The 24,492-nt window shown below is 40.2% G+C and overlaps 1 protein-coding gene across 1 annotated transcript in view; it reads left to right on the forward strand.

The window, feature by feature from the left end:
- The first annotated feature begins 1,353 nt into the window (after window positions 1-1,353).
- The window catches only part of LOC146695131 (uncharacterized), an 87,130-nt gene continuing 63,991 nt past the window's right edge, over window positions 1,354-24,492 (forward strand). Inside the window, exon 1 of the mRNA XM_085477041.1 lies at window positions 1,354-2,431. Within this exon, the coding sequence (XP_085333167.1) occupies window positions 2,321-2,431 (111 nt within the window). The 5' untranslated portion in view covers window positions 1,354-2,320. The remainder of the gene's footprint in view (window positions 2,432-24,492) is intronic.

The following is a 24,492-nucleotide window of genomic DNA, read 5'->3' on the forward strand; positions in this document are numbered from 1 at the left end:
AGACACATCACTCCTTGTCTCTTGTGAATGCCCACTCAACATGATGTACCTTTCATTTATTTATTTATTTTTTATAAATTTAAGCCTTAATTAACCCCTCTTAAGTTGTCATTAATGGAAAAATTAGCTTTCTGCTATAAATATCTGTATTAATGGGAATTAACTGTTTAACAAATTATTTAACTAACTGTTTAGGGCGAAAAATGGCAATCAATCTGGGAAAATACAAACCAAATATACTGTTACATGGACAAACGATATATCTGCTCATTACTGTATAAAAGACTTTGGTAAATGTACTTTTTCTTGGCTAACTGTATTCATAATGTCAAATAGCGAGGTGGTTGTTCAAGCGCTTTGGTTGAATGATGTAGAGAGTTAAGTCATGTTTGAACTAAACTCTTAATTAAACTGTGTCCAACTTTCCTTATAGTGGAATATAATCTGGGGATAAGGAATAATTTTACATCTTTTTTGGGTCATTGTCAAAAAGCTTTAATCAAACTTGTTTTATGTTTTATGTCTCATCCACCTAAGTTAAAATTGTGGCTCTATAACCGTTTAGGCAGGGGCTTGGTCCTGTGATCCGACTATAACTTGAAAAAAAAACAGCAAGTGTGTGCACACACAAATAAAGTGACAAATCAAATAATCCATATCTGTTGAGCTTCCTATATAGAGGTGTCCTAGGGGCTGCAGAGAAAGATTGTGGTTTGTGAAGCAGTTATTAGTTCTGGCTGTGTTTTCTAAACCCAGCCATCCACCCCAGCCTCCAACATAAACGTGGCGACACCTGTGACATCTACAGATTCTTTATACTTGAATTTCTGCACATCATTTGGGAACTTAATTGTGTAGGTTTTCTTTTTTTCATAATGATTAAAATTCGCCATGGGAAGATGATTTTGCTCTGACATGCATGTTAAGAAAGACACTAAATCACTACATGGTTCAGTTTTACTATCAAGTTTTAATCCATCCAGTTAATTCAAAGGCATTATGGGTTAAAGAAATAACACATTCATTTGTTTCACTTTCCTTTAAGCTCTATTTCTCCGTCTTTCCTGTCTGTGCATTTCCTGCTTACCAGTAGGTGGAGCTTGTCTCCTTTGGCTTGAGAGAGCGTGAGAAGGAGGGAGAGAAGGAGATGATTAAAGAGAGAAGAAAGACAGCAAAAGGAGAGGCAGAGAGAGAGAGAGAGAGAGAGAGAGAGAGAGAGAGAGAGAGAGGGGGAGGGAGGGAGGGAGGGAGGGAGAGAAATGGGGAGGGAGGGAGTAGAGAGCAAGCGTCAGCACTCCATGTGTTAAAAGGGCAGATGGTAACCGCGGGTAACTGAGGAGCAAACCACTCTGCTGGCCACAGAGCAAGAGATCAGCGGAGAGAGGGAGATAGAGGGAGGGAGGAGAGTGAACACATGCAGCGCAGCAGAGGAGAGGAGCATCTGAGAGGAAGCTGCACGCTTGCTCTGACAGAAAGAGAAAGAGAGGGAGGAGAAGACTGAGTACTTCTTCTCCACACTAACAAGGAGGCAGAGAGCAAAAAGAGGGGCAAAGACAGAGACAGAGGAGATGCTGAGATAGTAACAGGAGGGGGAAAAAGTATCCCTCCCAGCCACTTACAGAGATACAGAGACAAAGAGGGAGGGAAAACAAAAGGGGCTAGAGAGATTGTGGAGTGAGGAGAACGGACGGGAGATAGTTAAAGGAACTGCAAGACTGATCAATAAGCGGCTGAGATTTCGGGAAGAAATTTAGACTCAGCGAGAAAAAGAGAGAGAGAGAGCGAGCGAGAGAGGGAGTCAATGACAGGGAAAGATTGATTAATGAAAGATCTGAGCAAAACATCTGGAGAGAAGGAGACTTAAAGAGAAATATTTAAGAGGAGACAGGGGCATCTAGCGGAAGGCAAATTTAGAAAAGAAAGGGAGAAGAATTAAAAAAACATTTAGAGAAGGACAGGAGGATAAGAGTGGAAAGAAAGGGGAGCAGAGGGTGAAATATTTAAGAAGAGACAGAAGCTGAGGGGAAATGAGCAGGAGAACGCAGAGTTAAAGAGTCACTGGCAAAAACTTAGAGAAGAGAGAGAATAAATCAGAGCAGCAGAGGGAAGGGAAACTGCGCTCATCCTTTCTTTTTTTTATTTCCTCTGTCCCTCCTCTTCTTGATAAAACCTAGGAGGGGAGATGAAGTGAGGAGAGAGTTGAGTAGTACAACATCAGAAGAAGGAGAAGAAGGAGTTTTCAAGGGTTTTTTGGCAAAGTCCAGATAGATCAAGAGAGTTATAGATAGATATTTAACTGCATGAAAGAGAAGTATATCCAATGGCGTGCTACTACATTGTGATCAGTTCCACCCACCTGCGTGACGGACAGCTGAGGAGCATCAAGGGGGTGTTCAGAGGACCAATAGGAACCAATGGCCAAAGAAACACGGTAAGACCAAACAGTTACTTCTTTTATAGATGCAGAGTTTGCAGAAAAGAAGGGAAAAAGGTCACATAAGTGTAACTGTGTTTGACGTCCAGACTATTGGAGTCTTTCTGGTATTTGAACTCGAGGCTTTTTGGTGGCGGGAGGTTAGTTAGATTCTGTCTACATTTAATTGGCATAAATCCAGTTTAATCCAGAGTTCAGATGTGTAGCTATTAGTGTTTTAACTTTCCTGCAACAAACACGTCCAGGAAATCATTACCTCTAAATTATCATTAGTTAAACCACTCCCACTCACTTGATTGTCAGCTCCTTAATCATAGTGTTTGTAGAGTTAATTAATTGCCACTTCCATTAGGTTAATTGACTCGGTATTGGAGGCAGAAAGATCCAGATGGGGGTGGGGAGGCTGGTGCGGGTCCCCGTCTGTTGCACTAAGAGCTTCTCTGGCTCAGAGTCCGTGCTTAAACATGCCCAGGATTAGATTTTTTTTTCCCTTTTAACCTTTCAAGTGTTTACTGATTGAGTTCAGTTAAAAAGTCAGGTAGGTGTTCTCTCTTTACATTTGCATTTATCCTTAGTTTGACACGCCACTTCAGCGCTTTTACAACAGCACTCTGTTTCAAACACATGCACTTGGATCATTTTCACGCAGTTTTCTGCACATCTTGTAGTGTAAATTTCACCTTTATCTTCTTATCACAAGCCTCCTTATGTTAATGAAGTGGGGAGAATCTAAAAATAAAGTCAGATAACATTTAGAGACAAATTAAAACCCCCTCGCTGCATTTTATTAAAACCTGAATGAAAATTAGTTATTCAGAACGACTGTGGTGTCATGAAACTGTGTGGGATGCTTCGACCCGACCAGATGAGTCACACGGGTCTTGACTTTTTTTTTGGTTCTCTTAACTCAGACTAAACCTTGTACTTCATTCGTACTGACTGTTGCAGGCAAACATAATTACTGAGAGTCCTTGTAGAGATGCACCAAAGATTCCAACAGGCTTCAAAGAGACACATCACATGAGACGTCAAGAGGTTGTGTAAGGGCAGAACTACAGTAAGCTCATTAGGCATAAAACACTTGCTGCAAGGTTTAGAAGAAATAAAATTAGTCTGTCATTTTAAATCAATCAAAAGTTTCACGCTTAACCCTGGCATGGCAAAACATGGCTGATTTTATGTTCTATCAGCAAAAGCGCTGATGGGAGCTGTGCATTGGCCATTACAAATCAATTAAAAGCCAGCGTTCTGCTGATAAAGAAGTCATTTTAAATCTCTACTCCATCTCTATCATGTGATAGGACTGTTAGATCATATTTCACCTGTGTCAATACTTTTAATAACAGCCATTGATCATAAATGACGATGGCTTGTCATGGTGAAATGATAGGGTTATAAGTCTTCAGGAGAGCCCGGCTGGACAACAGAAAATCAACAATGCATTTGACTTAGCGTGCAATTAACTAGAGAGCACAACAGAGCCCACAGCAGCGGTGGAGCGCTGTGGAGCCAAAGCACTGTGGATTGTGTTATTGTGTTTTTAATAAAAAAGCAACAATGCACAGCCCAAGTTGTTAAAATTAAAGTGGATTTAAGTCCATGCACACTGCACCAGCATGTAATGAAGCATTAATATTAAAGCCCTTAATTAAATTTTTGTACCATCGCCTCCAAACACCCCCCCAACCACCCTTTTTTTGTGTGTGTTTACGCTCTATATTAACTAGAGTGATATAAAGAAGTGATTTCTTATCAAACACTTTTATCAGCAATGCTATATCTTCCAAATTTCCTAAAAACAGAGTGAGGAAAAAACAACAGGAAAAACAAAGCCTGCGTGTTTATCTTTTGGGGATTTCTGCTTGCTGAATCTGTCAGTGTTTCTTAAGAACTCGACAAGTTATTTCTTAGTGTCCTAAAAAAACTGCGACTGTGTCTTGTGATTTCACCCTGCTGTGACTGAGGTTTGGTTAGGCTAGAAAAAGATCACAGGTTTTCAAAGTAAGGGGATTTTTGATGATACGGTGACGATAATAAACACTTGACTGACTTCAAGGATAATTATGGTCATGGTTAGGAGATACTAATGTTGTTTTTTAGGTCTGAATAGTGAGTGAAAGTGGAAAATCAATGACTGCAATATAGTATTACTCTTAAGAATACTTGTTCATTGGCTTGCTGGATCTCTGTGGGTTCACTGGATAGGCTCATCCAGGAAATTGGCCAGGAAACAGAGGAACAGAACAAAGGAAGAGAGAAATGTTATCTCTGTTAAATGCTGCGTATGTGTTGTTGTTAATTAAGTATCGTCTGAACCTTGACTCACTGTTGATGTTCGGTGAAATCCAACAAAAAGATCATCCAGCAAACATGACGTTTAGTTTGTTGTTTGTGGTCTCTCCGTGCTGTCTTTATCTCCAGTTTCCCCTCATAATCCAATCATTTGCGCTATTGCAGCCGCTCCTCCCTGCGCCTGGGCTCTTCCTGTTTGAAAGTGAGTTCTTCCTCCTCACTATTTCTAAGTTGTTGCCCATAAGGGCTCGTCATAGTTTTATGGTTTCTCTTCTAATATTGTAGTGTCTTTATCTTACAATATATAGTAGAGTAAAAGACAAATAATACATTAAACGAATTAAGCAACTAACCTTTGCTTAACCTCTTACTACTCATTAAAAAATAGCTGCTGTGACTTTAGTCCCTATTAACCTGGATGACTGAGAACCTTCACAGACCCAGAACCTTCCCTATTAACCTCTTTACGTCCAGGGGGTCTCTGGTGATCCATCTAAGGTTAGGGTTAGGTTTGGGTTTTATTTCTGGCTCATGCTAAATAGACCAATTTTTAGGAACTTCAAATTAAGTCTCAAACAGATTGACATCAAAGTTTGTCTGCTGTTTTTTTTCATTTGGATCCTCCATGCAGACAAAAACTCTGGGCTCTAAACCCATAGTCTGGCAGCACAGTTTATAGAAATAGGATGTTTATTTTAAAAATATTACTACACTGTACTGAGAAGCAGTTTGAAATCTGGATATATCTATCTTAAAAATAAACAGATACTGTGCAGGTTATCGAAGTGGCATAAGTCATGTGATGGAGAAATATATTCTGTTTCCTTTGAATGTTATTTTCCTAACTTTTGGTTCTATATTGGTGTACTTCTTTCAGTCCACTAACTATTAAAGAAACTAACTTTCACTTCAGTTGTCATACTATCTCTTAATCAGTAATGCAGGAGTTCTGTTTGAGCTGTGCATTTTTGGTGAAATGTGTTGAATATTTGGATAGAACAGGACAAAGGATGAAATGTACTACAGTTGAACATACACTGTAATATCTGTTCACAGTGGGGAGATGGGGGGGCATGCCTAGTCTGAAAAAATGCTTAGCTGGGTGGTATGTGCCACATGAATGTCAGGACTAAGGGTTTCCCAGGAGAAGATTGTGTTGTAATGAGATGATCAATTTTATTCACTTCAGCTGTCAGCGGTTTTAATGTTTAATCATGTTGAAATGAAGTTCATATATTTATTTATATATATATATTCTTATATATATATTGTTAAGTTATCTTCTTGACAGGGCCTATTTCCAACTCTTTTCTAACTAACTTCATCACTGAAGCCACATTTCTCATTAAAGACTGTCATAAAAAGCAAAGAAAAAAAGATGATCACTTACTTCTAACACATTAATTATTGTGCTTCATTAAATAGATGACAAACTAATGAAGCTGTTATAGCACCTTCAACAAGTTAGAGCTTTCAGACTTGTTAAATGATATCCAACTAAGAAAACATAAGGTAAACTTTCCACTGCTAACAGAGTACCATAAATAAAATGTTCTTTAATTACCCACACAAGCAAACGGTGGCATTTCAGAGGCACGTATTCAACTCTGTTCGTCACGTAATCCAGGAATAGAAAGCTATATCAAGAGTTTTAATTGGCAAACAGCCACACATGACTATCACCAGTCACCTTGGATCCTCATATACCCAAGCTAATTTTATCCTCAAGTTCTTTAGCACAGCCAGGTCTGATGAAATTGCATGAAATGATGAGGTTTTAAAAATTCAAATAACATGGCCTGTGCACAGAAAATGAGAGCGATATGTTTGCGCCAGCACAAAAGAATTGCATGAGAGAGACATGGGCAGAAATAGGCAGCAGAGTCTGACGCCAAAATAGTGTTGGGATCAGTAGGATGGATGACTTTCCTTCAACTCAAATGACTCAACTTGACTCCTCGTTTAGCAAACAATATTTTTAGCATTTTTTTTTGTAAAGCATGATCAAAAAGTTACCTTAAACAGTTTGAATTACTCAACATAACCTTTTCTCAGTGTTGGTCATATCAATTACATTACATTACAGTACAGTTATCCAGTTATCACCCATCTTTGGACACAATCTGATGACAGCTACACACCTGTAAAGTTTTAAGAGTGCATTTTGCATGGCTGAGTTGCTACTGTGGTGAAGACATCTGTCCACAGGCAGACAGACACATATTAGCATCTGCTAAAATGCCCAGTAGAGTAGGTGTCCTCACGTCTGGTGGGGAAAAATGGGCATGGCGTGGTAGTGCATTGGTAGTCTTTAGGTGCAACACAGACCTTTGTAAACCCACATATAGATGTTGTAGCTGTGTACTGTCACCAGAGAGAAGTGTCAGAAATATATCAAACAAGCAGCGATGTTGTCTACTTTATGTTTGTGCAGTTGTTGATCCGTCAGCTTAAAGAGAAGATGGAGGCCATAAAGAATGTTTTGTAGAGATGTGAGTGCTTCTCAGAGGGTTTTTTGATCTTTGATGTTTTTTTGTGCTTCTTCCTCTTAATGTTAAACTCTGTGGTTGTTTTTATTTCTGTTCAAGCCAACTTTTCAACTAAGCAGCATGCTAGTGTTATTGCCACTGGGCAACTACAAAGACACCATGGCAACATGCGAGTGTGTTTCCGTAGCTTCTGTATAGGTTTAATTTACATAGTGTATCTCCTTGCGTTGCCAGAGAGCTACAGAGATGTAGGAGCATACATCTTGAATGAGAGTACAGATCAAGACTTATCTCCCATTGTTTAAAAAAAGTTTGAATCCAGCCCTACAATGGCTTCCTTCTTTTGCCTTGCCACACCTCTTTCTTGAGAACTGGCTAGCGAGTAACATTTTGGATAAAGGTTGAGATGAGAGGATCTGTCCAGTAAATATTAGCATATATTAGCATGTTAGCATAGCTTAGGAGCGAAACAGCTAGCCTAGCTCTGTACCTCCAGGCTGACTATACCATGTTTTTATTTTATCCATGCTACATTACCAGCATGCATTTTTATCCACCCCGATCAGCAACTTCTTTTTGAAATGTTTTATTATTTTTTGGGCATGTTAAGCTTTTATTCATGAGGACAGTAGAGAGAGAAAGACTCCAAAGGATCAACATGTCTGAAATGGTTTAAAGAGCACTCAAATTCAGGACACCATACGGCAAGGTGGAACATGGGTCGCCTGCTGAACAAGGTGAGCTATAGCAGCATCCCTCTCTTCCTGTTTTTTCAATCATTATCGCCAGCAGATGGACTTTCTCAGATGTCATGAAAATGCAAGACTTTAATTTAATTTTTTCCAACCTCTTTCAGGACATCGTGCCCATGCTGGCTCAAAATTGAGGTTCAAAGTTCAATGCTGCGCATGGAAACAGCCGCTATGAAAACAATCTCACTATGAGGTCCATCTGGAGCTTTTAATCACATTTGACCTTTTGGTGAGATTATTTTCTCAAGTCAAACGAGTATTTAAAAATATTTTGAAACTGTGGTAAAATGTTCCAAAGCCCTAAAAAATGATCATAGGCATATCAGGCATCTAACTTTATTGCATAAAAGTACCTTGATTACAGGCATCTATCATGTAAGAAACACCTGAAACTATTATGCAAAATTCAGACCTTGTGTAATGCTTATAATAAACAGCATTTTAGTCTTATTTCCTCAGATGTTTGACACCTTTGTGTCCGACAGGTGAGCGTTTCCCTGCTGCAGAGAGAAAACACATCTCACACTGCATGCTGATATCACCCACTTCGCTCCTCTTCAAAGGAAAACAAATCACTCTAACACCTTGAATCAAATGTTTTTCTGTACCTTAATTGCTTTAAGGTGCCAAAGATATTTGGGCCTGCCGCCTGTGTTTCGCTCTGTTACTATTCATGCTGTCCATGAAGGTCCTAAAGCAACATTTGAAATCATTCAACAGGTGTACATGCATATCGATTTTCTGTCCTTCATCACGCGTGTGTCTGCTTGTGTTTTAAATGTGTGCTTTTGCTGGCATGACAACGACACCACGGTGACATTAATTTATGATTGCCCAGCTGTCGGGGAATTTTTCACACCTTTCCCAATATCAGTGAGGCCGGCGTTATGTTGCTATAGAAACATTGATTCCCGGAAGTTAAGTAACGCTTCTTTTCTGCACCCCACTTGGCAAAAAGGTTGACATGAACTTCCTTTTGAGTCTTTGTTTATTTGTTTTGTCCGAAGTTGCCGCTGAGGATGTGACAGCGTTTTGCCCCGGAGCTCCAGCAGCATAGCTCCTTAACTCTGGACTGTTTTATTTTCTTCATCAGAAGTCTGCATTTAGTGCCGAGTGTTTTCAGTTAAAACCACAGGTGCTGCAGACTATCTTATAAAAGCAATAATGTCCTTGAGCCGCTGGGTTATTGAGCAGTATACTCATTTGGTGCTATCGGCTATTTCACATCAGGCCTAACAACACCCAGGACAATACTACGCCATAACCCACTGCCTCTCAGCTGTTAACGCTTTAAACCTGTGTGTTTTGTGTGTGCGCGCTATAAGATTTGAGCTAATTCTCCAACAACGTGGCTCCACGCTCCATAAATTATCACAGAGGAGGACGCTGCGTGCATGATTTGTGCGTGTGTGAGTGTGTGTGTGTGACTGCGTCCGTGCATGTGTGTGTTTAACCGTTCCAAGTTCATCTGGGTTTCAAAGGGTTACATGTGTCTGCGTGTGCAAGCATGATCTGTGTGAGTGCGTTCAGCTGTTGTGACTTGCATGGCATGAGTGTGTGTGATGGAGTGAGTTTGTGTATTCGGTAGTTGTGAGTACATGGTGTGCTTCATTGATGTGTGAAACATCAGCTATGACTGTGGAGCCATCTGCTCCAAAGGGAGAGATAGAGTGCAAGTGTGTGTGTGTGTGTGTGTGTGTGTGTGTGTGTGTGTGTGTGTGTGAGAGAGAGAACGTATTTTTGCTCTACATGCATGAGTGGGTTTATGTGACAGTGCAGTGTATGTACGAGTATGTGTGTGCACTACTGACTACTTGCCTGAACCAACAAGTTGCTGCTTTTTTGTGCATGTGGGACATCAAGAAGTTTCCAAGCTGATTCCCGCTCAGCTAAAGTATCTAATAATTATTTCAACTCCTCTCAGGATGAAACTTTGTTTCTGTCTGCTTCTGTTAAAATTTACATGCCAGCTTTTTTGTTTTGCCTTAGATGCAGTCTGTCGTCTTGAAATTGCATTCCCGTGTAACTAAATTCTTTTCACATTTGGGCTGGATTATGTTCAGAGGCAACAATTAGATTCTTTTTGAATGAATGAATGATGCATCACATGTATGAACTGCATCGCTGCCAGCGGTTTCCATGTGCGCAGTTTTTTCATTTTGATTGAAATCATTCCAACTGAAGATTTCCCAAGTGCTGACATGTGATATGGTTTTCATACACCTTCGTGTTTACATGCACACACTCATTTGATCTGAACGGTGTATGAGCGATAGGCTGTGCAGAAATTTAAATAAGCAAATTTCACCATTTAACAGAACATTTCACATTGTGAGATTGCAGTCTGTATGAATATAATTTCTCAGACACGTGGCTGGTATTTCAGAAGCAAAAGCAGACTCAGTCAATGCAGGCTTCACAGGTGCTAAAAAAAAGACGCAGACCTTGCATTTCTCAATTTTGAATTACATCTTCTGATTACGACATTGAATTAACTAAAGGAATTTGTCTTATTAAAAAGACACAAGTTGGAAAAAATGAAAAATTGATAAAAATGCAGCTTTGAACCACTAGTTTCTCAAGAGAGAAATAAGCAATTATTTAATATAGTGGCTTTTATTGATCAGGTGTGTGTAAAGTAGGAGTGAAATTTTGAGTTTACAGTTTTGCCAAGAATTACATGCTGTAAATTTTTTGATTAAGTAAAAACAGGTGAGTGTTTTGCAATGAAAAACCACTAAAGGGTAGTTATTCTTAGTTAGCGTATTGTCTGTCTTGTTAATGTTGGTTTATAATGGAGCACTGTAACAAAAAAATAATTTCCCCCAGGGATCAATAAAGTATTCTGATTCTGATTCTGATTACACAATGTACTAAAGCACAACAAGTGCACTGTTGCAGAGCAAGTTGTCTTCCTCCTGCTAAAAATAAAATGCAGCGTTTCACACAAAGTGGAAATCCATGCTTGGGGTGCGTAAATGTGCATCTCTTAAGAAGCAGCAACACCTGTGATTGCAGCATCCTTATTGTATAAAGATGATCCAACTTTGATGGTAGTGCACATAGAAAAAACACAAAAAAGTGAAAGAAGTTTCTATTTTCTTCTATTTTCTTAAAACATTTTGTTGTTAGTTTTCCATCTTTTGGTTTTAATATGTTTTAGCTTACAATCCAAGACACTCTGTGACAGATCAACTTTGGAAAGACATGATTTGCAAAGTCCACAAACTTTGAAATGTTCTATGAAATGTTGGTGAATCTAATCTCATCCCCATTAAATCCTTCCCTTCAAATAAAGCTGGAGCCTCTCTACATGTAGCCAACTGCAGAGATTCATGCATATATGGTGTTGTTCCATCCGCACACTGTAATTAAAGTAGGTTCCCACTGAACTATGAATGAATGAAGAGCACAATCTGCAGGAGCATGCTTTGTAGAAAGACAAAGGGAAACATCTGGAGAAATCCACTAAGATTTTAGAGGTAGTGGAAGAGATGTGGGTCTGGAGAGGGGGTCTCTCTGATAGCTGCTAGTTGTGGATCATATTTCTATTTATTGATTATTATAGATCTCAGATTCTGCAAACACTACTATACATTTATCCTTGCGTGCATTTGTACCATTATACTGGACTACAAAGTGGTTGCCACCCAAAGTCCTCCCATCTACCCAGATGACTATTACCAGCTGTTACCCGTTTAATTTAAACACACTGCTGCTCTTATTGTTGCCTGTACTGTCACAGCCATCACCTACACCCCCTAATGTCACTAGTTTGAGCCTCCCCCATCATGGATTAATTTTCATGTCTCTTATTGTTCTCAGCCAAGAATAATTGCTTTTATTTAGTTCTCGTCAGCAAAGGGATAGTATAAAGCAATTCTTGTATACAATCTTGCTAGAAAGTCCAGTAAGATGACACTTCAGAGTTTTTCACAACACAACTTCTAATTTGCATTTTACTTTTTGTTTTTTTATTAGCACTAGGTGTAGAGAAAAGAAGCTCAATCGACAGTTTTTTAATATCAAAATGTGTGCTAGGGTATGGTCACTCCGGCTCAAAGCAAAATTCAGATGACTTGAAACAGGTCATAGATGAAAAGGATCGGTTCAGTTTCAAGTTTCAGTTTGAAGAGAAGAGAAGTAGTATAGATGTGTTTTGTAGCCCAGGGTTGCTGCACTCCTTCCCCTTGGTTTTGGTTTAACTTTGTTGTATACCGATTACCATGTGTAGACCCACGCACCTGATTGGTGTCTACTTTTGAACCTTATCCCACCCTCCAATTCTTAAGTGCTTCACACTTCTGCCTTCCACCATCCCTGATTTGACCGGTGCCCTTTTCCTGTGCCCCAACCACACTCCAGCTTACTGCAGCAGCTGGCTCAGAAAGGCTGCCAATTTGTCATTAGTGGTAGCTGTGATTTAGAAGGAGCAGCATGCACTGTTTCATTTCTCTGTGTTGCCAGCCTAAGAGGTTGGAGTTACTTGTTTTGTGGTACTTGGGTTAAAATTGAATGTACCTCAAAGGGCTTTCTGATTTTCTTGAAGAGCATGCACTTGCTTGTTTGTGGTTTGGACACTCAAGGCTAGGTTTGTAAAACACAAAAGTGGAAATAATAATTTGCCAACACTTCACGATTTACGTGAAATGTCGGCATTAGAGTGGCTTCCTCAAAAGAGGTGCCTGGCAAAGCTCATGTAGCATGAGGAACATAATGTGTAGGAATAATCAGCGGGGGGCCTGTAGAGCTTGATCTGCCGTCTGCGATGTTTGTGATATATTAATTACACGTGAAAGGCTTATTTTCACATAACTGTTATCAGGGTGAATTTCAGAGAAGAGGATTGCTTCACGTGTCAACCTGTATTGCTGAACTTTATTCTCCGCCTTCATTAAATGCTTCTGCGGAAGACGGCGAGTTCATTCTGCATGACTTGACCCGGTCACATTCCTTTCCATTGACCTTACAGGTTTTTGTGCTGTCAGTGCTTTTAATTTAGCCGATGTGGCCCTTTAAGAAGAAAAACACCCTGAGAGATTAATTTTTCATCCGAAGATGTTCTTAATGAGTTCTGGAGTGCTGAATGTTAAAGTATATATTTATGTAGCATGGCCGTTACTCGATTACCATGGAAACTGAGGTAGCATGTTGGAGGTGAGTGGGCGTCAACGCGACTTGGATGAACCCTGCAAATGTCGTGGGAGGGACGGAGAGAGAGAGATAAAGTGACAGAGGAAATGAAAGCAGATGGAGAAAAGTAAGAAAGAAACGCTGAAATGAGGTAATGTTTGGTTGCTATGAGAAGTTTGCACGTCCTGCTTTTCACTTCTTTCGCTTGTCTCTTCTCATCTTTCAGTCCGTTCCCCTAGTCTGAAAAAAACATTTGCACACTCATATTTTTTTGTCTTCACTCGTGTTGTTTTTTCTCTCCCTTTCTTCATGTTTCCTCTCATTTTCTCCCCTTGTTTCAAAAACACTTTTCCTCTGAACTCATGCATAAATCCTTCAGTCATTCTTCAAAATATGCACATGCCCTAAAACTGCAAGTAGCCACCTTAACAGTACTCATTGCTGTAGGACTCCTTGTTGATTTTTAACATTTTGCCTGCATATCATGTGCACAAATTAAAATTTTTACAGAAACTTCAGTAAAAAAGTGACCAAGTCCCAGAGGTGTGGACTCTCCAAGGGCAAGTTGTTTATTTGAAGGCAGGCAGAGGCGTGGAAGTAAACAAATTCATAGGACTTACTGGTAAATTGGAAATTCCGCTAATAAACTCAGCTATTGGTGCTACTCCAGAAAGAGTTTCTTCTTTGGGTTGCCCCCCAAAACATTCCAGTGACGGTATGTCGTATGAAGACAAAGATAAAGATGTACTCATGCTTGGTGATCTGTATTGTGTCCAAGCACGTTTGAACCCCAAAGTCCAGTTAGTTTGTGTTACAGCTCCGAAATTCATGGCTGAAAGAAACAAAACGTACCAGATACAACAATGCTGCTGTTCTTCAACAAGCTTTTAATGATGTATAATACTTACAAAGAACAAATGGAAATAGAAAGAGATGGGAACCCTGGGTTAAACTAACCAACGAGGAAGGAAACAACAAACCAGCCATGCTATGGCTTTGGCTTGTCTCGGGACGTGCTGGTAACTCCCAACTCAACGTATACTTAATAAACAAAGCTGTAAAAACAACCAAAGGATAAAGATGTTTTTGAAGAAAATTAGGGAGGAGGCAAGTTGCTCTCCACCATTCTCCACCTTCTCCAGGATTATATTCACACAACCAGTGTTCAGCAACCAATCAGAATAAATAAGAGAAGCGGGGGCATAGTTAGGGTGGACCTGGGCGACTCCCTCAGCTGCATTCATGAAGCTCAGCTGAAAATTGGTGTGTTGATTAAATAGTAGATCTATAAATCACACACAGGTCCAAAAATGGCCCCAATTAAGGCACAAAATCCATAAAATCATGAACCTTAACAACAAGCATCCCTCTATGTGAGATAGAGAGTAATGAAGATATGGAAACTGGGAGAAAAGGGATAAAGTAAAATATAGGGAGTGACCACTGAAGCAAATTCGAGCCTGGAACATTAATTACAGTGTCTGTGAGGGCCAGTGAGGGAGTGGCGATAGTCGTGTTTGGGTACGAGGCAACCAACCCTAGTGTGAGTACACCTTTAGATTCAAGCACCACTTTAGTTGAATGGGATAGGAATGTACTATTTATGCTACCATTTCTTCCTCCTCTTCTTAACTTGGACTCATCCTTTGCTCTTCCACATTCTCTCTTTTTTCCCTCCCTTGTTTGTAACCTGGCGGCTGGTTTTTCCTCAGCTACTTCTGCCCTCACCTTTGATGCTTCTCTGCTCTCTCTTGTTTTTCCTGCATGTCTCTGCACTTTGCTTGCTCTCTTCTCTTTCACTTTACTTTTCTCTTGGTTTTAACAGGGCTTTTTGGGTTTTGTCACCCTCTTATCTGTGTCCTCCCTCCGTCATTTATACTTATGTACTAATCTTACACCCTTTTTTCTCATTTCCTCCTCAACTCTGCTTTTCATTTCTCCACTACATCAATCTCCACCCACTTCTCCCTCATTTTGTTCTTCTTTTACTCCTTTTTCTTTTCTCACTCCTCAGCACTTTTTGTTCTCTTGTTTAAACCCAATCTTTGCAAATTTGCCTTCTGCTCATCTTTTTACTCCTTATATTTACCCATGTTTAAGCTTGTTCTACCTGTTCCTCTCCTCTCCGATGAAGCATTTCCAACCTTGCTTTCAACTGATCTGTTTCTCCTCTCTGCTCACCTTTCATCATAATATGCCGCTTCTCTTATCTGCCTTTTCTCTCTTTCACCTGCTTCCTCTCTGCCTCTCCCATTGTTACCTTTACACTCCTTGTTTTCCTTTCTTCTCTGCCATCCTTTATTTCCCTACCCTCTTCTCCTTCAGATTCTCCTTCTTCCATCACTTCTCCTGCAATCTCTCCTCCATATCCCTTCCTCCTCTCATCATCTTTTCCTGTTTATTCTCCTTTTCTCTCATTTTATTTCCTTTGCTTTTTTTAAAATCCTGCTTTCTATTCATCCTTTCCTGCATTCAGTTCTCCGCCTCCTCTCCTCTCCTCTGCGCTCTTCTCCCTTAGTTTAGTGAGCAGTAAAAACAACGATAAAATAATAATAAAAACAACAACTGTCCCGTGATTATAAACCCATCTCCATCTGGATCGCTCACACCGCCACACAGACTCACGCACACACCGAGCCGAGTAGGAAGTCAAACAGAAGGCCAATAAGACACGCTTGACTGGAGGCGACTCTACAATGTGTGTGTATGAGATGGGGAGAGAGATAGAGCGAGACTGTGTGCGTGAACAGAGAGGGTATTCACTCCTGTCATTGTGTGAACCTCGTGTCCTCGCAGCCGCAGGAAGATGAGATAAATCCTGAAACATTTTTGTCGATACTCAAGGGAACGTTTCAGACTAAAGACACCTGGAGGTCAGGGAGTGATGCCGGGCTAAGTTAGTAAAAACTGATAATCAAGTGGAAATCACTGCAGTGATGTCTGGTTGTACCACTGAAACTGCAAATACATGAGTGAATGAAACATTTAAAGCATTTTAGAAGATCTTTTAACATTTAATTACTGACTTTAAGTATTTATCGTTACAGAAGCGCATGTGTGTGTTAATGTGTCACTAAATGCGCCCAGGGGGTGGGGGTTATTTGGTGGCATCAACCCCAGTTCACATATTTACCATTTTAAAATATAAATGTCCTAATAAATTATGCTTTTTTTTTAGTATATATAACACCCACCAAAGTAAAATGATCTCCAGCTATAACATCAAAGAGATGTGCACATTCATGAATCAATACTATGATTTAATCACGTAGTGAATAGGAATCTGCATAAGGAATACTTGTGCTTTGCTGTCTTAAGCATATTTGGATGTTTAAGCTTTTAGACAATTACTTAAGTAGGATTATTTAGGTAGGATTTTGCTTTGGAGTTTAAACTGGTGTGAAGCTTATTACCTTTCATGGTCGTCAAATTTGTATCTAATGATTTCTACATTTATTTATGATCAAATATTCAGATTTCCTTTGAATTTCCTTCCTTCTTAAATCTTCTTCACATAAAAAATGCACATTCAAACATACATGCATTTATTAATACATGTGTACAAACATGCAGATTTGATTGCAACCATCATTGTGAACCATACCCTGAAGTCATGCCACAAAACTAAAACATGCACTCAATGGCCTTTTTGTCACGATGACCTACAGAAATTCAAATTAAGCATTGGAATGGGGAAGAAAGGTGATTTAAGCAACTCTGAGTGTGGCACAGTTGTTGGTGCCAGACGGGACAGTCTGCGTATTTCAGAAACTGCTGATCTGATGGGAATTTTCCAAACAACTATCTCTAGGGTTTACAGAGAATGGTGGGAAAAAGAGAAAATATCCAGTGAAAAGCAGTCCTCTGGGTGAAAATGCCTTGTTGATATCAGAGGTGAGAGAAGAATAACCACATTGCTTCAAGCTGATAGGAAAGCAACAGAAACTCAAATAACCACTCATTTGAGCTGAAGTATGCAGAAGAGGCTACAGTTCACACGGGCTCTCCAAAAGTGGACAAGATAAGAGTGGAAGAATGTTGCCTGGTCTAATGAGTTTTGGTTTTTCAGGATTTGGCATAAACAGCATGAAAGCATGGACCCATCCAGCCTCGTATCAACAGTTCAAGCTGCTGCTGGTGGTGTAATGGTGTGAGGGATATTTTCTCGGCACATTTTGCCCCTTAACACCAACTGAGAATCATTTCAATTCCCAGCCTACCTCAGTATTTTTGCTGACCACCTTCTGATGGCTGCTTCAAGCAGGAGAATACTCAGTGTCACAACGTTTAGATCATCTCAAACTGTTTAAATTTGCTTTACTCAAGCAATGTGTACCTAATAAAGTGGCTCTTAAGTGTACATTTATATATAGAGAACATAGCAAAACATAGAGAATAGGAAAAATTGGGAGCTATAACAGGTTAGATGGGAAGAGACTATGGAGTGTACAAAAACATCAAAGTTATTCGTTGATAGTATAAGTTTGACTTTTACAGTATTTTTTAAGTGAATGTAATAAGACCTGATAAGCTTTGGGATTAAAAATGTAAATGCAGTTTCAAATTTAAGTGGATGATTTGTCACTGGAGAGGTGGGTTAATGTAAGGACTGACCTCCTCAGTGAAACTGCTGGGGCCCAGTTTGCGAAGCAGCGGTGCAAAAATATGGCAAAAGGGGCACATCTGGTCATAACTGCCCCAGGGAAGCCACAGTGGAAGACTCCAGCTGAGATATGTCAAAATCTAAATTTAAACTTTAGCCCTGAATGCAAGCTGTGATGGAAAATGTTCTTTTTGATCCAAAGTTTTAAAAACAAACCAAATAGGGTTTGCAGACTTCACCATTTCCAGGAAATTTGCTTCGAGTTTTCTATAGATGAGGAAAAACACTTTTCCTCAGCCATCATCCCAGTTTTCTGACAAACATGTGGTAAAGCAGCACCAACAGCACATGTCACCGTGACCCAGCCAGAGACTCAATATCAATCATGTCCTCTCCAGAAGTCTCCTGTCAAAAACATCTCTCCACAAAAATATGTCTGTCAGAGAGTCGACTAACACACACAGAAACACAGCTCTTTTAAACTCTCCCTACATGTAGTAGTGGACAACAAAATTTTGTGAACACATGTAATCAGATTACATTTTAATTCTCCACCATTTTCCAGGCAAACACTGTACGAGCTGTGTGGTTTTATGTTGTGGAAACTAATAATGGTGAGACTATTTGGAGTGTGCTTTGGGATAAGCGGTTTCTTTCGTGTAATAAGATTCTCTATTTGATGATCTGTATTTAACAACTTTTTGAAACTGTTTTTACGTTTGGTATAAACACATTTAAGATAATAAGTAGGAAGCACTGAAGCAAACAAAGACTGAAGAAAGCAATGATACTGTGTGGCCTCTGATTATTTTTTCCTATCTGGTCATCATCTGCTTTTTGCATAATTACTTTTGCTTTCATCCAATTAAGACATCCCGATATTGTCTGTTAAGTGCTGCTGGCCTTCCAAAAGATCATTCAAAGCATCTGAGTTTAAAACACGTGATTCCCCTGATTTTGCTAATCTCACGAAAATGTATATTTATTTGTATTCCAGTGAAACACTACAAGATAATGAAATGGAAGATGTCCTTTTAGTGGGCCATGTTGATGTGCTTGAGATGCTTTCCATGGCCAATAATTGGTGTTATCACCACTGAATATAGGTCACTATATGGGCCGCATTTCTGGCTGTTAATCATCACTTCTGGCTTCTTTTGTGTTATTCACAAGCAACTAAACAAGTAGCTCAGACATGAGAAAACCAACACAGCTTAACATTTTTAAGGCTTTTGGAAACAGAAAGCATACTAACCTAAGTACTTAAAATTCTGCTGACAGTCTGCAAACATTAGTGCTGCCAGCATTAGGATGTGGGGCTTGAACCATGGAGGTTGCCATTAGGGACATCTGCCATTCTGCTGCCCACATCTACCGCCAGTGCTAATCCTTCTGGTCTTTATGATGCTTAAAGATAGCTCAGAAATATGAGCAACAAAAGGACCGAGTGGACTTCCACTGATCATGATATTAAAGCTGCAAATGTAATAATGTGGATGAAACACTGTTTTCTGCAGTTTTTTTGTTTTTGTCTTTTTGGATGATGTCATAGAGGGGAGATATCTCTTGCACTCAGCACTGGCTTTGAGCACAGAGGTCCTTCTACCAGTTGTTCTGTCCTTCTGTTTGTGAAGATCAGCCAATGACAAGAAAGCTGGTGTACAGTGGGAGGAGCTACATAATAATTTCCCCCTTCTGCCCTGCAGATAATGTAAACTTTTATATTGAGGAGGAACTGAAGGGCTGCATCCGGTGCCTGATTGAAATAATTAAGGATTATTTTGATATTATTCTCAGTCTGAATAAATGGAACATGGTATTTAGGATATATTTTTTAATATATGAAAACATATTTCAGTGAAGGCATAAGGACTGATATTGACTGATTTTCTTCACTAAGCACAGAAAGGATATTTACCAGGTATAAATAATATTTTTCCTGTCTACCGTCCTTGAGCGAGGACACTACTACTACTCCTTTCCATTTCGTTTTCAGTCCCGAGCATAAACGAGAGTATTTCAAAAATACTCGTTGAAGGTTTCTAAGTGTCCATTAAGAACAGAAGCTGTGCTATGAACCACTCCTCTTGTTATCTCTGTTTACTAGCTGTTAGCTAATGTCCAGTACAGCTCCTTTGTAGCAGAGCAGAGGGTGTAAACACAGATAAACCCAGATGACATATAGATGCCCTTGCTCTGGGGCACGTCAGCAGCATCGGCAGCTGTTGATACCTGAGATCAAACAAGTAATTTCTTCTTCTTTTCTAAGAGGAAAAGAAGATAGCCAGATATTTTGGCACTCAGGGTCTGCTCTAATGACACTGCAGATGAGCAGATAGCATTGATCAGAATGACCCGTCTTTCTAAATCAATAGGAATGATCCCATCTAGATAATGTTACAATCAATAACACTCTCGGTATGTCTGTCTGTGTGTGTCTGCACTGATGACCTGACCTGTGTCTTTGTGATGCTACCTGCGTGCGTGAGGGTGCATTTGCCTGTGCGTATACGTGTGTGTGTGTTGTAAGTGTGTGTGTGCGTGTTGGGGGGGTGGGGTCGGGCAGCTTAAGGTCAGACAAGGTGAGGCGTAATGGGACTCTGACCAGATCCAATCTGGGACCACTTGTGGCAAAATGAATTGGCCTCACACACAGAGTCTATCCCTGAATGTCCGTGTGTGTCTGTGTGTGTCCTTCTTTGTCTTCTTGGTGTGTGTGAATGAGCGCCCAGTTGTCTATGTGTATCTTCGAGTGTGTTTGTATATGTGTAAAGGCCATGCTTGCTGTGGAAAACTAATCTAATTCTGACAGTTTCGCACAGACAAAAGGGCACATTTATTAAAAAAAAAAACACGACGCAGCACATTCGCTTTGCACTTCCACACGCTGTGTACACACTCGCAAGCTGAACTCGGCAAATGTTTCACACACCAGCCGCCACTTTGTGACCGTCTGTGACAAGTGTAAAATGCCACATGATTGGTGGTGCTGCACTGTGGAAAAGCGTCTCCATTTCCTGCCTTCTGGTTCACTGCCTCGTGGTCGACCGTAGCAATGAAAGCTGAACCCTCGAAATCTCAGCTGGCTTTGTTGCTCCTTCGCTATATTGCTTCAAGAGCATTTCTACTTATGTTTTTTGTGTGTGGGACAGTGGTTTTTCTGGCACAGGTGGACATGAATCTTTCAGAAATATGGAATAAATACCCCTGAAATTACAGTTAACAGGTAATCTAAAGGTATATGACAATGGCCACTTGTGCTTAACTCTAACCTGAATTTTAACTGACAAAATCCCCAAGCTAATAATTGCTTGGAGGTTACAGTTACCCATTAATCTCCTTGTAGAGGGGAGTTCAGATAAACAGGTGCTGAAAGCTTCTGCACATTTGTATGCAACTAGGAATTGAGTGCGACTGTGTTTGTTTCTCAGGCCAGTTTGACTTTTTAGTTCACCTTTCTCATTGCTGTCTCAGTGCATGAACAAACACATTTAATGAACAATTTAGAGCTTCCTCTTCACTCGACCTGCATATGACTCCTCGGGTGCTCTAGGTTTTGGCGAGAGCTGAAGTCAAGTTATTATGTTGCACAAAATGCAATGCTATAGGACATAGCACGCCTCAGCACAGAGTGTAAATAGATTACACATGGTCTGTGTTGTGTCTGTCTACAACTGTGCCAGATGAAATGCCAAAATGGTCAGATACTGTCATAATTAAGAATTGATTTACAGTTAGATTTTATAATGCATAAATGAAACTCTATAATACCTTTTTGTTAAAAAAAATCCACAAAAAAGAACACATATGTATTATGAAAATGATCATAAAAAAGGATTAGTAATCAGTCGTTACTGGACGATGATGGCAGTTATTGTTTACCTGACAACACTTATCAGAACAAGCTTATAACACTTTAAATAGTGGCATATAATCACTAATCTCTATGAACAGATATCTGCACATGAACATGTACAGTTTAGTTTCTATCTGACCTGCATAGTTCAGTCACACTGGGACTGACTTAGATTGCAGACAGGTAAACAGTCTGTGTGTTCAGCCAGGCTGTTCTCATTCGAGCCATCAATTAAGAATGTTTTGTCACAGCTGATGGCGTGACTCGTTTATGCACAACATGTCCTTTAGTGACAGAGTCTGATGTATCAGGTTATGACATCAGTGAGACAGGTTGGTCACTCCAGAGTAGACATTCGTCAACGTGCCAGGTTAGTGTTGCAAAGGCTCATACTGTAACCCAAAATGCAAACTTTAACAGTATATTTTGTTGCCTAAAATAAAGGTAAATAAAAGGGAATGAGAATTTTATTAAATCAGCAAGAGGAAAAATAAATATCACAAAAAAAAAGAGTCACTAAGTATCTCTGACAAACCTGCGACTATATGGACAAAAGTGTTAAACCACACCTCTTTGTCTTTGAGTTCAGGTGTTTTAGGTCTTGTTGCCACAGGTGTATAAAATTAATCATCTCATGAAAAAATAGTTAATTCCATAGAGCTCACTGAACTCCAGTGTGGTACTGTAACAGGACGCCACCACTGCAACAAGTCAATTTCCAAAATGTGTTCCCTTCTGCCCTGCAGACAATGTAAAGTTACACACGGTCACAACATGTGGCATGAACATCAGCACAAAAACATCAGAACAAAAACAGACAGTGTGCTTGGAGCTTCACGGGTTTCCACTGGAGATCAGCTCCTGTATGTGGCCCAGCACAACCCTCCAATCCTCAAACCCGTGCTTTTCCAAATACCCAAGCCAAATTTTAGGTCTCAGCAAGAGGACAGCGTAATTAAAAGTTCTAATGAACTGAAAATCTTTCACTTCTAAAACTTGCAGATGAACTGTGAAGAAGTCCGTTATATTGCAGAAATAGTCTGAGAAGTTTCTGTTCCGTAACTGCTGTGAATCAAAGCTGCTCTGTCAGCTCCAGACACTCAAACCCACAGAGGATTAGCATTTGCTGTTCAAAAGATAGATTTCCAATTCCTTTTAACCTCCAAGTCACTGCGGTTAAAGGTGACTCCAACCACAAGATGATCATCTCAATGAATCAGATATCTCTCAAACATTTCCTCTTTGCCACTCTTTCGCCGCAGCTTGAATCTCACCTGTCTCAGATTTTCTAACGCCGCTATTTCCGGCTTCCCTCGGTTTACCTCTTTCCTCACCACGCGCCCCCATGCAGCGTGGAATGTAAATAAACCAACATTGCGAATCCATAGCCAGCACGCACACTCACTCATGCAGAAACACACAGACAGACACACACACATACACACACACACACACACACACGTGCACGCAACACAGATTTGTATGCGGCAACGAGTTCCACTGTGTTTCTATTTCGGGCCGGTTCGAGTTCTTTGTAAGTCTGTCGCGCCGCCTTTGGAGTGTTTCTTGGTTGTAAAATAAAGGCTGCGGATACATGTACTTCTCCACAAAGATTTGTTAGCTCTCTCTATTACAAGATGTGCACATTTGAGTGTGTGTGTGTGTGTGTGTGTGTGTGTGTGGAGAGGGAGACAGAGATAACATTGTTCTCCCAGAAATCTATCAGCGCCAACAGGATTGCTTTTCCCCCGCCTCGCTTTTTCCTGTGTTTCATTCTTGTTTCCATCTCCCCCGCCTCATCTCTCTCTTTCTATCCACCGTTCCCCCGTCCTCTCCTACTTCCTTCCCTCTTTCTCCTCATCCTTTCTCAATTCTTTCTAACTCTCAAGCTCTCCCCAAACAGAGCACCAGTTGCACTTTATAACATCTAGTTTAGCAGCTGCACACCAAAACACGACAATGGATAGCCGAGCTAACTTGCGTATGTGTGTGAGTGTGTGTATTTGTGCACGAGTGCATCAGCATGTCTGCCAAAGCTATCTTCTCTAAATGATACTCTGCCTCCTCTACCCCTGACAGAGAGCGAGATAGATATGAAGACGGCAGAGAAATGGGAGTAGAGGAGGGAAGTGGTGAGGCGGGAGACGGATGAGAAGACAGAAGAAAGAGAGAGAAACGGAGGGATGAGGGCAAAAGTGAGACGATGGAGGAAGATATAGAGGCAGGGAAATGAGTGATAGAAGGTGAACAAGTTAAAAAAAAAGATGCACAGGGATTAGCTGAGAAGGGAAAAAATTAGTTATGGCTGGTGCAGACAAGAGACAAGAGGGATTGAGGCAGGACGCAGCAAGGTTGTACTTTGCATTTGTCAGTTCAACGCCGCTATACTGACAACATATAATTTCCACATTTAGGGGGTAAAGACATACAGAGCAGAACATATGAAAGAACAAGTAAGCAGCATGGGAGAGCTGATGCATAAACAAATAAGCGCCTCTCACAAATACATGTTAGAGGCTGTTTGGTATGTAATAAAACTCCCTGAAAACTGAAGCTTAGAGCAGATAAAGCTACTGTGGCTATACTATAAGTTAAGGTAATCCTATCAAGATTGTAGATGGCAACTATAATGAAAACAGCATCTCGTACACATTACTCATTACTCAAGAGTTGTTTGCCAGATTGGATGTAATAAAAACACCAAAAATGTACCTTTTCTGATTGGTTGGTGGTGTTTGCTGGAAGTTGCTTGCCGTTGCTAGGTAAAATTGCTTGTACCATAAACCTACTAGTGATTGCTTTGGTTGTAAGCTGATTGCCACGGTTGCCTGTAGTTTTTCTTATTTGACTGAGAATACTCGTTGACTACTAGTTGAGTACTATTAAAACTTGAAAGATTGCTCTATATGGAGAAGTTTGCCCTTAAAATAACA

The sequence above is a fragment of the Copadichromis virginalis genome, linkage group LG13, assembly GCF_057382275.1.
Source record: "Copadichromis virginalis isolate Kocher_CV1m ecotype Utaka linkage group LG13, C_Virginalis_male_GT1.1, whole genome shotgun sequence".
Taxonomy (NCBI): domain Eukaryota; kingdom Metazoa; phylum Chordata; class Actinopteri; order Cichliformes; family Cichlidae; genus Copadichromis; species Copadichromis virginalis.